Genomic DNA, 14,268 nt, shown 5'->3' on the forward strand with positions numbered 1-14,268 from the left:
AAAAATAAATAAATAAATAGAAGCATGCTGAAAGATTGGATCTTTTTTTTTTTTGTGGAAGTGGAGGCACTAACAAATTTGAATGTCAAATGTGGTTGCAAATTTGAAATTGCGAAATATTTACAAAAAGTAAAGGGTTCCAAATAATAGAAAGTACTCAAACAGAAGCACATATGTACATATGTCTGTGTAAGGGCGAACGAAGGTTAATTGCAGAATTCTCCGAAACAAAGTTAATCGTATTAGGTAAGATTTTGCTTGGACTGCAATTGAGTTGTTGCTTTTTGATAAAATAAGTTTAGTTTTTTCTACACTGCCCTGAAATGCGCTACAAAATCAATTTCAAGAGCTTTCACAATATGATGAAAAGCTTTTAAGAAATTTAGTGAGCTTTCACATTATCCAAAAAAGCTTTTTTACAATCTTCGCTTAGTGACGAAAAGCGAAATTCACATTTAATCGAAAATCCGGAAAGCCACATAAAATGATGTGCATTTTCCTAAATACCAAAATAAATAGTAGAGTTAAAGCTGTGCAAGTCTAAATAGCACAGCAACAATGAGAAAATAGTCGAAGTTTTCATTTCATTTGTGATTAACTTACAGCGATTTGCCGCCAAATCTGTGGCGACAACTTTTACTTACAGTTTTTAAAAGCTTCCCCTGCGGGATATGCTGTTCCTACTCTAAATAAAAAAAGCTTTAAACAAAATATTTTCAATATTTAACTATTAGCACACCGGAAGAGATCAACGAAATTACGTTTTACCTAGTAATATTAACTCATAAGGAGCTTTAGGCGTAGAAGTGGTCTGAGAGAGGAAGGGTTTTCGGTCTATGCCCGTCTTTATTAAACACACTCTTTGGGCGCGTATATAAAACCTACAGAAAGCTTTAGAAAGCTTCTGCCGCAGGGCGTGGTTTGTTAAAAAATATTGGAAACAAAGCTTAAATAACAAGCGTGCAAATAAAATAGTAAACTCAGTTTTAGAAGAGCTCTTAAAACTCATTGAAAGCTTTTACAATTACAATCCACACAAAACGAAACTTTTAAGAGCGGTACTTAACTGGGAGTGTTGAAAGGACTATGAAAGCTTAATAAAAGCCCTTAAGCTATCAACATTTAATGAAAGTCGCGCGAGCACTAATAACCGCATTGCCATAGCGAAAGCTTTCTCATCTCTCACAATTTTTAAAACAATTTCATTAAATAGTGCCAACACTTTGTCACAACGTTTGCATATATGACTCCTTTTATGGGAGCTTTAAAGCTTTTTTTTGTGCTTTAATTTTTAATTCCTACGAGCAAGACACACTTATAAAGCTTCCTCCTTAATACAAATTATTATACTTATTTGCGTAATATTTGGTCTCATTGCTAGCCTGCCAAGTGAACGACTATTAATGGCTTTCAAGAAAGAATGCTTAATATTTGTCATGGAAAATTGAATTGAAATGAAAGCTCTTTTACTCTTTTAACACTAACAAATTTAAACAACTTTCCCCCTGTTGTCTCAGTCAGTTCCAATATTTGCCTGATTTGCATAATTTTTAGCTTAAATGAATTTATAATTATATCCTTTTCGCGGAACACCTGTTGCAGCAAATCTTTCCCTCAACACACACACACACACACACAAACACACGCAGGTGACTAATTACACTTTGTAATATTATAAATTACTAATTACTTCCATAATAACGTAGAACCAAACAACGCCTTAGCCAAATTTTGTGCTGCTGCATATCCACATTGCCAAGCTAAATCTACGCTAAAATCTTACGAATAAAAAAGTTTGAGTTGCTAAAACCCATTTAAAATTCTGAGTGGCACGAGTGGCTAAGTAAACGAAGCAGGTAAGGTTGTAAATAAGCCTGACAGGCGTCACTTATGCCAGCCAATTAGCGTTGTGGCCGTCCCAAACATCAGAAGCGCTTGGTCGTCGTTATCCGCACCTTTAATCTGCGACATGTTGAATTGATTAAATTTGAATTTAATTGGCACATGAAATTGGCGGAAATTGTTAATTGACAGCTGTTAAGGAAACTGAAAGTGATATGCGACTATGGTGTTGGTGGAAGCTTTATGGAAATCGTTAAAGCTTTCATTGACGAAAGTTTTTAGTATTTTAAAAGCATAATGTGTTGTGAACTCAAAAAAAAAATATGTTTTTGGTCCAAATCTGTTTTCGTAGCATTACAGAGCTTTTGGAGCTTTCCTTTAGAATACACTTTTTTTTAGTAATTAAAACACTTTTACCGTTAAGCGCTTAGCTTCGATTTTCTTTGTGTATATTTTTAGATAAAAAAAGAAATAAAAGAGCTTTCTGTACGTACTTTACAAAACATTAATTGTTCGAGCTTTAACTTTTTCTTTGCAGGGTGAGCTTTCCCTACGCAAAAATATTCAATGAAATTAAATTTAAAGTAAAATTTTTTTAAGTAGCATTTCAGAATAATTTACTAGGTCATTAATTAATTAACTAAATATTTAAAAAGTATGCTAAGCCAACTTCTGATTTTGCACCGATGAAAAATTCTTAGAGAAACCAAGGATGCTTTACTTTATTTCGGAGATTCTATAAATTTTTCACTTCACTTTTAAAGTCCACAAACTTTCACTTAGCATGAACGCTTTCTTAGCTTTTTTAATTGCTAAAAAATTTTATTTTATTGCTGTTAGGTTGCATTAAAATTTGTTGACCTTTCGTTTATGAGAAGATAAGCTTGCACTTCTTACACATTTTATTCGAAAAAAGTCAATCTTAATAGTGCCTTAAAAATTTAGTATCCTTTTTAGCGTGAGCTTGTGCTCTTGGCACATTTTTTTAGGATACTTTTCTTACATGTTTCACTTTTTTACACGTCTATAATTTGTATTAATCTTTAAGTTAGCGAGCTTTTGAGCTTTCAATTTTAATTTATGGAATATTATCATTGAATATTTTTATTGTCTCCTCTAATAAACATTTGAGAAATTCGAGTATTTAAGATTTCATTTTGTAATAAAGAGAGCTTTAATTTTTTTCAGTTTATGATTTCCTAAAAATCTTAATGAAACTTTGTAGTAACGCCTGGGCTTTGCACTTTCGTTTGTAGAAAGAAACACTTTTTCGACTCCTCTCTTTTGCTCTATTTTAAATTAAATTTTTGCGAACTCCTGAGCTTTACCTTGACAAGTAGATAAGCTTTCCTATGGGAAAAAAATTTCCCCAGACTGAAGGAATTCTTTCGATGATACGATTTTGCCCCCGCTCCCCCTTCCAATTTAAACTCAGTATTGTTAAATATTTTTTTTGATTTTTTTTTAGTAATTTGTTGCTGCATTTGCCTTCACTGTTCTATTATACCGTACAGCGGCCATTTGTAGTTGGCGCAGCGCATTTGCAGGCAACTCTCGTAAATCTCCAAATAGTTGCTATCCAAATGAAGTACCTCGAAACCGCGCCCGCAATCCAGTGATTTGTGTAGCTGCAACCTTGTGCGCTGCGTAAAATTCGCCCTACACCGTGTGCACATATGAACGCGGTCATCCGCTTCGGTGCGCAGGAAGCGATACAAGTTCGTGATCTCCAAAAGCTGCTGCAACTTGCCCTCCACACTCTGCAGCATAATATAGTGGGAGCCGCAGCCTTCTGTGTCCCACGGCCACCTCAAAATATTCGATTCGTCGTTTTCGCCACCGCCGCCGTTGATACGACACTTTCCTAGCTGATAAGGCACCGCGTACAGTTCTTGTGTGCGCGCGCATACGCGAAAGCAGTAAATATTTGCAGTGGCAGTTGCTTCAACGCTAAGCGCGTCTCTAGGCATTGCTGTAGCATGTTTTATGCGGTACTGTAACGGTAGTGTGGCGTCCGTCGCTAAAGTTGATGCTGACTCTCCACTTTTCGTGAGCGTCTCGCGACGCACGTGAATCTTTATGCGCTTCACGCAATATTCGGCGGCACGTGTTGGATAACGCACATACATATACGCCTCTATGCGCTCCAGCAACATGAGAAACAACATATCCACAGATTCGCCAATGTCTAAGTGATGCTCCAGCGCCAGTTCGCTGCTGTTAAACAGCAAGTCAGAGCCATTGTAGGCGCGCGTATGGAAGCCCAAGCGTACGTGTAGTCGGGAGACGCCATGAAAGAGCAGCCGAAGCAGCTGGGGGACGGCATTGATGCCGGCGTCGAGCAAAAATTCACTGGGATTCCTTATGCTTGTGCGCTCATTGCAAAGTATGAAAGTGTTGATGCGCCGCGCGGCTACTATTGCCAGCTGCGCGCGTTGTTCTGTGCTGCAAAGCGGTCGACTGATGTCATCAGAAATATCGAGCGCGCACGCAGTCACTGCCGGCTGCCAATGTTGCGAGTAGCAGGCGCGTATGTCACACGAGCTGCTACAAGCGTCGCATTCGTAAACTCGTCCACCCATATACCAGCGATGATGAAAGGTGCGCACGCTGCCTGCGATGCTAAAGGTGTAGCTGGAGCGAAAGTAAGGCATGGCGGTGTCCAGGTACTGTAGTCAGGTGCAACAGCGGCGCGATTAAGACGAACAGACGAATGCGGAATTCTGTTTTTGTGCGCGTTATGGATTTTATGAGAACTGGGCATGAACTGAAGTAAACTAAGAAGAGGACGCGCTTTTATGCAGGCCGGACAGGAGCCAAGCAGGGCAGAGAGAGCAAGAGAGGTAGTAAAAGATAATACAAAATAATCATCGCCACTAATTACCTACTTAAGAGTTTGCAACGCTCTGTACGCCTATCATTAATGAGACAAACAAATACGGTTCCTTTATAATTTCAAAGAAATATTCGTATTCTAGTTAGAAAGAGACACGAATAAATACTTCCACTAAATTTCGACAGGCTTTTGTAATGAGTTTCCGTATTTTTCTGAAAAATATTTTATAAATCCTCAAACATGGATCCATTACCTTCCGAAAGGTTTATCTAACAGCTGAAGACCCTCAGGCTTGCGAGTCGAGCTTTTGAAAGCTTTCGAGATTTTCGAATATCATGACGAAATAAAAAAATAGGTGTCTTCTTTTTTCGATAAAGAATGTAAAAAAAATATATTTCACCCAAAAAAAAAATTGAGGTGTAAATATTGTATGGAATGACCCATATATGTCTGACACAAATGAATTAATTATGACTTAAAACTTTCATATCCCTAAGAAGCTTTCCTTGCTTATGAAAAGTAATACATACAGAAATTCTACTTAATCTTTTGCAGTGTTTTATGGTGCATAGAAATTCTTTTCAAGCTTTTTAAAGCTCTTTATGGTGTTTATACGGGTGCGCATGGAGTAAAAGCTTTCACTAATTGCTACCGCTTTAAGTACAAACAAGCTCTCGTGCATCTAAACCAGTCACTCCCAAAAAATGTAAATACTGCAAAAAAAGGTTTTCATAAATTTTGTATCTCTTTGATATTTAATACAGCTCTGGCTGGGACAAATTGGAAACTCTGAATAATACTGCCTTAAAGTTGCATATGTGAAGATACTTTTTAATTTTCCTCTTCGTAATACATACACAAATCGTTTCGAGCTTTCACATAAAATGATTGGTATTCATTCTTCAAGCCTTAAAAGAAATTTTCATGTTCCAAAATATATATTAAACACTGTTTCAATATTTTTATTAAAAGCTCTATAAATACCGTTTATCAACTCTAAAATCTGTAAATCACTGAATAAAGAGCTTTTGTAGCTTTCATGAGAGTCCCTGGAATTGTTTTTTTCTTAACCAAAACTAAAAGCTTTTAACTTTTTCGCGACAACATTTAGGTTTTTCAATATAATTTTTGTTTCTCGGAAACACAAATAGCTTTTTTAGCTTTTAAAAGCGTATTGAATGTTTTTTTTAAAGAAAAGTACGAAATAGTGAGGATATCGTAATGTGTTTTAATTTTTCATTACTTTCTGTTAAAAGTTTAAGACTAAATACTTCATTTGAGCTCTAAATGCTACTAAAAAGCTTTCACTTGCATTTTGGAACGAATTAACATCAACAAAAATGCAGCTTCCATTGCATTTAAATATTACCATATCAAATACATAATCTCAGATTTTACAAAGCTCAATAGCTTTTCATCCTACAAAATTTGCATTTAATGCCTGTACTGGGATAAGCTTTATATAAAACTAAAGTTATTAATGTCCCATCTCGCGAAGCTTTCTAATGTGCATATCTATGTAAACATACACAAATGACTTGCTTTCAAAAAGCTTTCATTGTTAAAAAAAAAAAACAATAACACACAGGAAGCTGAGCTATTTTCAAAGTTTTAACTATTTCCAAATTATATGAACTTTTTAAATATTCTATGTGAATTTTCTCTCACCTTGGCAAATAAGGAAAACAGTCGAAATTATGCATATTATCGTTGCATGCGTAGAAAGATGCACTAGTATTTTGACGGCGAAAAAGGACACGTTAAAAAAATAAGACGAAGAAATAGGTTTACGCGTCTTTCTTCGCCGAAGTTTTTTGAGAATTTTTCGTAGTCAACTCTTGAGCTCGATTCATTTTTCGCATGCACCAACGGTATATGTTTTGAATTTTTTTTATGCATTCTGTAGTTTTTTTTTAACTAGTCGAAAAAAATGTTTACATTTTGTAAAGGAGCTTTCACTATAAAGAAGAAAATATCGAAATATAATATTCTATAAACAAAATGCTAAACGCCCAAAGCTTAAAAACGTAAGCTTTCAGTGTTGCAAAACTTATTTGACAGAACTTTTATGGTTTTTATGCTATAAAAAGCTTTCACAAGTTTAGAACAGCATTCACCATTTTGGAAAAGATTTTGTTTCCTGAAGAGCTTTCGCTTTTTACTTCAGAGATTTCAGGCTTTAATGAAAATCACTTTGCCTAAAGCTGTTATAAGCCTAAAATGACTTTCATAATTATGAAAAAGCTCTCACTGGACTTAGAGAGCTTTCAGTTATTCCAATAAGAGCCTTCCAATTTATAGTTAAAAATTAGTTTTAGCACAAAGCTTTTAACAGTTTAGAATAGCTTAAGCGGCTTTAAAGCAGCTTTCCTCTCGTTAAGGGACCTTTTGCCTCCTCAAGCCACTTTTGCACTCTAAAGGAAGTCGTTTTTTGAGTAATTTCTATTTTTAAATTTAAGTATATTTCCCAAGGAAAGATACAACTTTAAGCCTTTCGTCATACACACAAAACGTAAGCTACATATAATAAAAAGGCAAATATTTATTGAATCATTGAATTTATCGCTGTCATCCTCTCCAAACTTTAAAGTGAACGAATGCTAAGTAACTTAAAATTCTTAAATCAAATTGCGGTAAACGCAATAATTTCACTGCAAATTATAGGCAGATAGGTAAAATGATTATTACAGCGGTTAAATATTATGTTTATGGTATTTTAATTGCAAATTACGTTCATCAACTAGGCTTTGCTTCGGGAGTGGAAGCGGAATAAAATTGAATGAAAAGATAAGTTGTTGACAGCGACGGCAGGCAGCCACAAAATGAGTTTGCACATAAATATCACACAAAATTTCGAATTTGGCAATCAAAATGCGGTTGCTATGTGATGTGGTTTTGTTTGAGTGTTTGTCATCACATTTATTTGTGAAACAAATTGAAAGAGCACTTTCAAATTTTATTTTTGCTTTAACAATTTCATATTTAATCAATTCTATGTATTAAGAATCTCATTTCATTTTTGTTAAGTGATTTTGATTTGACCAATTTATTATTGAATTTGATTATTTTTTGTATTTTCAGGTGCTTAAAAATCGATAAAACTGCGGAATTGCTCAAATATTAGAATTCTCATTAAAATTTACTTAAGATGAAAAGATGGAAATAAAGAAAACCATAGCCGCATAATCCAATCAATTTTGCACTTAGCAACGAGAAATTGAACTAAAAAGAAACATACATACATACTATGTATGCATCTTTCTGTACTTTATGAATATGTACATTAGAGTGGTCCAAGTTTTATATGGTGAAAGTTTTTTCCTTAAATTCAGGATGCTCAATAAACCCGAAATGCGCTACTGAATCCTGTTGAAACTGAAAAAAAAAATTAATGATTTTTAAAAAAAGCTAGTGTTGCCATAACAACTGAAGCTGGCAATATTTTTGCAGCTAATTTAAATTTGAAAAGGTCTTATGTACATATACAGATGCGATCAACTAATTAGCAACGAAATTCAAAATGATATTGCTTGCAAATTATGTTTATTTATTTATTTTTAACAATTTTCACAACCACAATAATAAAAGTTGCAAAAAAATTAAGCAAACTTCAAAAAATTGTCATCAAAAATTCAAAATTTTTAATTAGAATATTTAGAAAATTTTCACGTATGCAGTTTTGTAGCCCATTCAATTGTAGTATAAGAAAGTGCAAGTTTCAAGTAGTTAAAAGTGACCGTTGATTTTTTAGATTTGTTTTTGTTGTTTTGTGTTGCTGTTTTTTTTTCATATACATAAAACAAATTATGATTATTTGTTATATGGCAGAAAATTAGTTGATCGCATCTGCATTACAATATACTTCTAGAATAAAATATAAAAATTTCATGAGCATGCTCTAAATTTATATTTAGTAGAAACATAAAGTTTGGTGCCATCACCTCTTTCGGCTAGAAGAAAAATTTTGAAACCTATTTTGGAAAAATAATTTGGACCACCCTAATGTACAAGCATGCCAAGGAATATACTAGCAAATACATGCTCGCATTTATACAAACAAACACACACACACGCACCCTAACAGTTGTCACATTTATTTTCTAATATTAAAATGAGAAATAGATTATTTGTTTAGTTGTTGTAGTTAGAAATGCATGCATCAATGCCTACGTACACATATACGCATGTATGTTATTATATGTAATAGTATATTTGCATGTACAACATGTCTATACATATATTTGTTTTGTCCATTATATTATTTTTATGTAAATATTTGCTTGTCAATCTAGGTGATATGTATGAGCACCAAGTAATTTATACATATAAATATACTAGAGCAATTTATTTAACTAGCATGAGCGCACTTAAGAAAATGCAGTGATAAGAAAATACCGCATACACACACAAAGGACATATCCACATTAGGGTGGTCCAAAAATGCATGTGAAAATAGTAAAGTCCGAATTTGAATGTTCTCACCACCTAGCATTGTTCTACATCGAAAAAATATACCACTTGTTTTTTTCGTAATCAATAAATATTTTGAGGTCACTCAAAGCGCTCAAAGTTTTCCATGTATTTAATATGAGGAAACCACACTTTTTCTTGGAAATGGTATAAAAATCTTGTAAATCAATATTTTTCGATCGGAAAGCGGTGTTTCTTTGCAGAAGACTGCCAAAAATAATACCCAATTGATTGTTTTTAAAGCATTTTTTTGGTGGTTTGGGGACCTAACTGAAGGGAACCGAGTTTTTCGATCGAAAAATATTGATTTTCAAGAATTCTATACCATTTATACGGAAAATGTTTTTTGCCATATAAAATACAAGGAAAGCTTTGAGCGACTTCTAAATATTTTTTTTTTCAAAAAAACAAAAACGGGTAATTTGCACGGTACAGAATAATCGTAAGCTCACCCCCGTAATATGTGTATATATAGGTAGGCTCACCCCCTAGGATTATTCTATACCCAGAAAATACAATTCCGACTTTACGTTTTTTTTTACCACCCTAATGTACATACATACATAAATACATACCATACATGAGTGCATGTTTTACACATCATGCACGAATGCAAGAAAATACATTTCTAACGAGTTGATAGAGGGACACAGCGGGTAATGATAAACAAGTGTATATAAATGCACATATCTACAGAAATAACTAATTTTGTTTACAGTGGCGGTCAGACCCTGCAAAAGATTTTGCGGCTAATCTCTAAAGAGAGTATTCCGAGATTGCTCTCAATCGGGTACAATTGGGCAAATCAATCAATCGGGTAAATTAGTGGCAACTAGTCTCATACGGGTACTATTGGAGATCAATTAAACCCCGACTCGATCTCTAACGGGTACTATTAACGATTTAATGATATGTACGAATCGTAGGTGGTGCAAAATTTTATTTTTATTTTTTAAAAGTGACTAGTCGCTTTTTATACCCATTCGGGTATAAAGGTGAACGATTAGTCTCTTCATGGGACATGCTCCAAAAAAAGCGAACAGTTCATTCCATATAAAGAGATCAAAAGTGGTATAAGTCGCATGTTCCATTGCGATTGCTCCCGGAGTCATCCCTGATTGGTCGCATTTTTTGGAGGGGAGTTTTACGTAATATGTGTGTATGTTTTCAACGAAATGAGAACAAAACAGAGATGTATACATTTTTCATATTGGGTAATGTTGTCATTAACGATATTTTTATTGTAATCGATTACACTATAATCATTTACTGATGATTGCCAACATCGTGTCCGCCTTCGTACTCGAGTCTAATATCGCTAAGACTTTTTGATGATTGGTTATTTTTTCAATTTTTTGTTATCGATTTCGATAATTTTATAGGCATCGATATTTTAATATGTATAGATTTTTTCATATTCAACCATACTTTGCCGCTTTCGAAAATTTGATCGCGATCGTTATCGAAATCGACTTAGCTGTTTCGATTTTGTGCTTACTCTGCGGGGAAAGCTACTAGTTGTGAACTAGAATTCTACCAGTTTGCGTTTCAGCTCAACTAGTTCACGTACTATCCTTTTTCAATGTTAGCGACTGGTATTTTTAACATTGCGATGTCCTACGAGATGTCAATTGTCAGGCTATGCATCAGCATCTACTAGTAGGAATACTAGTAGCATCATACCAGTTGATGAGATAGTCGGCCAATTCATCCCCCATGAAAAGCATGCCTTTTTGCTCGCGGCGCTCCAACAGTCGCAATGGCCGACAAAGCAAAGCACTCGCGTGGTATGCCTGAGGCACCAGGTTCAAGCCCTGGTGCAGGGAAAATTTTTTTATTTTATTTGTTTGTTTATAATATTTCTTTTATTTAGGGTTTTTTTTGTTATTTTTAAATTTAATTAAAAAAAAAAAAAATTTTTTTATATTTGTTTCTCTTTTTTTGTAATGCAATTAGATTTTTAAGTTTGTTATTTATATTTAAATTGAAATAATTATTTCTACTTACATTGATCTAACTTTAAAAATCTTAACCACCTCCAAGGGGCGTCGAACCTGCGATCCCAGAACCAGAACCAGTAGTCTGCACGTGACGCCACAGCCGACATGTGTAAGAAAAGCAATTAATTGCGTTTTATTTTAGGCTTTGGCAATTCAAAGGCAGATGTCGCTGAACGCTTAAGTTCTTCGAAAATGTCGAACTGGTAGGCACATACTAGTTTATGAACTAGTATTTTTTCTAACTGGTTTGGGTTTTCACTGCAGGGTACGTACATTACTGTCGGTATTCATTTAGTATTGTTAGCGATAGTATTGTTACATAAACTTGCGTGTGTATGAAATCAAGTAAACGCATCTATTTACATGCGTGCAGAATGTACAGTTAATCCAAATATAGTTTGTAGAACGTTTACTATCATCAAATCGAAGGGACGTACAAATATACACATACCAGTACAGATTTGTGACCTACATACTTAATATGAATTGAGCACATAAATACATAAAGTACCAGTTTGACCGAGCTTTGCCCCGAGTGCATATACTTTTTAAAGTTTTCAAGATTTGGATTGCTTTAAAACAATATTTTTGAATAAAAACAAATTTGGATTTCGATATCTATTGAGTGAGTTTCTTACTCAAAAATTTAGATGGCAACCCCATTCCGAAATACGCTGGAATGAATGGTACATATCTTGAGCGCATATGTACATATATGTGGCAACCCTGATGGAAAATATTTTATGACCCAAGTTCTCAACAATACCTTTCATTTGATAAAAAAAATGTATTACATAGAAGCGTGGCAACCCTGATGGAAAATATTCTCTCACCAAAGGTCTCAACCAATACCTTTCATTTAATATCCATATTGCGATGTTTTAAATAAATTGGGTACTATCGATAGTACACTAATATCCTAAGCGATAACATTTTGTATATAGGGAAAGCATTAATAGTAATATTTTACCTTTTTTCTAAACAAAAAATTAAATAAATATGTGATTGAAAATAGGTGGCAACCCTATTAAAAATATTTTCGAATTAGGGATCTTTAAAATACTTTCCATTTGATACACATATTATGATGTTTTAATTTATTAGAGACTAATTTCGAATAAGTGGCAAACTTATACAAGTCTTCTCGGAGATAGTGCCTACTCAGATAACCTTAAAATCCAAAACATTATCTTACGCATATGACTTTTTATGACTTTTTTATAAAATGAGAGATACCTATAACGATAGGATGGGGAGTGTATGCTGCCAATCAAATCTTGAATTTATAATTTTGTACGTTTTGTAGTTTAGTTTCTTGCAAACTGGCAACATTTTTTTTAATTTCACTTGTATTTCAACATATTTTGATCAAAAGAAAAATACTGATAAAAATAAAATATTTCACACAAACAACAAAAAATATAATCGATGATCGCATGAGGCTATTGCCTGAAAATTTTAAAATGCGCTTAGTGGCATTGTGCTCCTATGATAGCACGGCCGACTAATCATAGTCAACTTATGTACAGTAGTCGAAAAAATTATAGCCGCACCAAATTTTGGCAAGTTTTAAAATATTATTTTTGTTTTGTATTTAATTTTTGGTTAGTTTTTTATAGTTTATTCTTTAACAACATCCGTATAAATACAAGTTAAAGTCAGTGTTACACGATTGGGTATTTGCCGAAATTCGGTGCAAATCGTATCCCAATTGTGTGAATACCCAAATAAATTTCTTTATCCCAATCACGAAAAATAATTTGTTGAAATTTTTCAATAGAAGAATGCTGTATTGTACCAATCTTTTGCCTACAAAAAAATGTGCCCCAATTTTTTTATTTTGTACCAATAGCCCAATATAAAACTGCTCAAATTTGTATAATGTACCAATCGAGTGACACTGCCTTAAAAATTTATACAAAAAAAAAATTAAAAATCAACAAATTTTCGTAAAATTTTCTAGTTTTTAGTTAAATTCTGAGTATGCAGTTTTGTAGCCCATTGAATTCCAGTAGAATAAATTACAACTTTCAAATGGCTAAAATTACGTTTGATTTTTTAGAATTTTTGAAAAAGCTCGTATTTGTACGAAAGTTTGTTGAATTTTTTTAATATTGCACAAAGTTGGAAACTTGCATTTACATGGATTTTGTTAAAGAATGAACTATAGTTAAAAAAAAAAAACCAATAATAAATAACAACAAAAATAATACTTAAAACTTGGCAAAAAAGTGGTTATATATTTAATTGGACATGCACAATGTACATAAGGGTATGTATATTCATAACAAAATTAAAAAATAGAACACCTACAACCATCCCCCCCCCCCCCTCCGCCCGCCTTTTATTTTTTTATGTACGTATAGTAGCACACAGGAGTATATGTATGTATATGTATCTACATATGTACATAAGCACTATAATATTTAAAAGTTCACAGTATCACCCTAAATTGTGTCCAAACGCCCACACACGGCATACTTTCGCCTATGCGCACGACAATATTAAAATCAAAATTTTTGATAAGGGCCTCAGTAATTGTGGACATCTGTCAACTGTCACTTGCACGCACAAAGTCACTAATGTGCCATTACCGACTCCCAGTGGTTCACATTTCCAATAGACATGCACGCACTCAGTCGGTCAGTCAGTCAGTCCCTCAGTAAGCCAGCAGATCGGTGGGTTATTGCCTTTCTCTTCGTTTTTATGCCGCTATCGCATTTTTGCAAAGTTATTATACGATACATTTTTGTTTGCCAGTTTTTGTTGTAGTTGTTGTTATTGTTATTTTTTTATTGTTTGCACTGCCAACTTTTGACAAACACTCACATCCAGCCGTTCATCACTTCACTTATCCAACCATTTCTCTAAAGTTAAGGCAGCGAAAAATTTAATCTTCTTGTCACATTTCAATATGCCGAGCTCTCCAAGGCGAAACGCCCAAAAGTATATACGCAGCGTTTGAGAGGCGTACAGAGGGCAATCGGTAAAGAAAAGGATTTATTTAGCTGCTACAGGCAATAAAAGGTTGTTGGGCTGGGAAGGCTGGGTGGTATATTGAAGCGCTGGAGGACATGTCAGTCAATTTAATTGGTTGCGTGTGTGAGTTTTCGACTGCTG

General features: G+C 34.0%; 1 protein-coding gene across 1 annotated transcript; it reads right to left on the minus strand.

Moving 5' to 3' along the window:
* Positions 1–3,332: 3,332 nt before the first annotated feature.
* LOC118752927 (protein terminus-like) lies at positions 3,333–4,496 on the minus strand. The gene has a single exon (XM_036487774.1). It carries the CDS (start codon positions 4,494–4,496, stop codon positions 3,333–3,335), a length of 1,164 nt encoding a protein of 387 aa, XP_036343667.1.
* Positions 4,497–14,268: the final 9,772 nt, after the last annotated feature.

This window comes from Rhagoletis pomonella, unplaced genomic scaffold (assembly GCF_013731165.1).
Source record: "Rhagoletis pomonella isolate Grant_MI unplaced genomic scaffold, Rhpom_1.0 Rhpom_scaffold_01965, whole genome shotgun sequence".
NCBI classification, from domain to species: Eukaryota; Metazoa; Arthropoda; class Insecta; order Diptera; family Tephritidae; genus Rhagoletis; species Rhagoletis pomonella.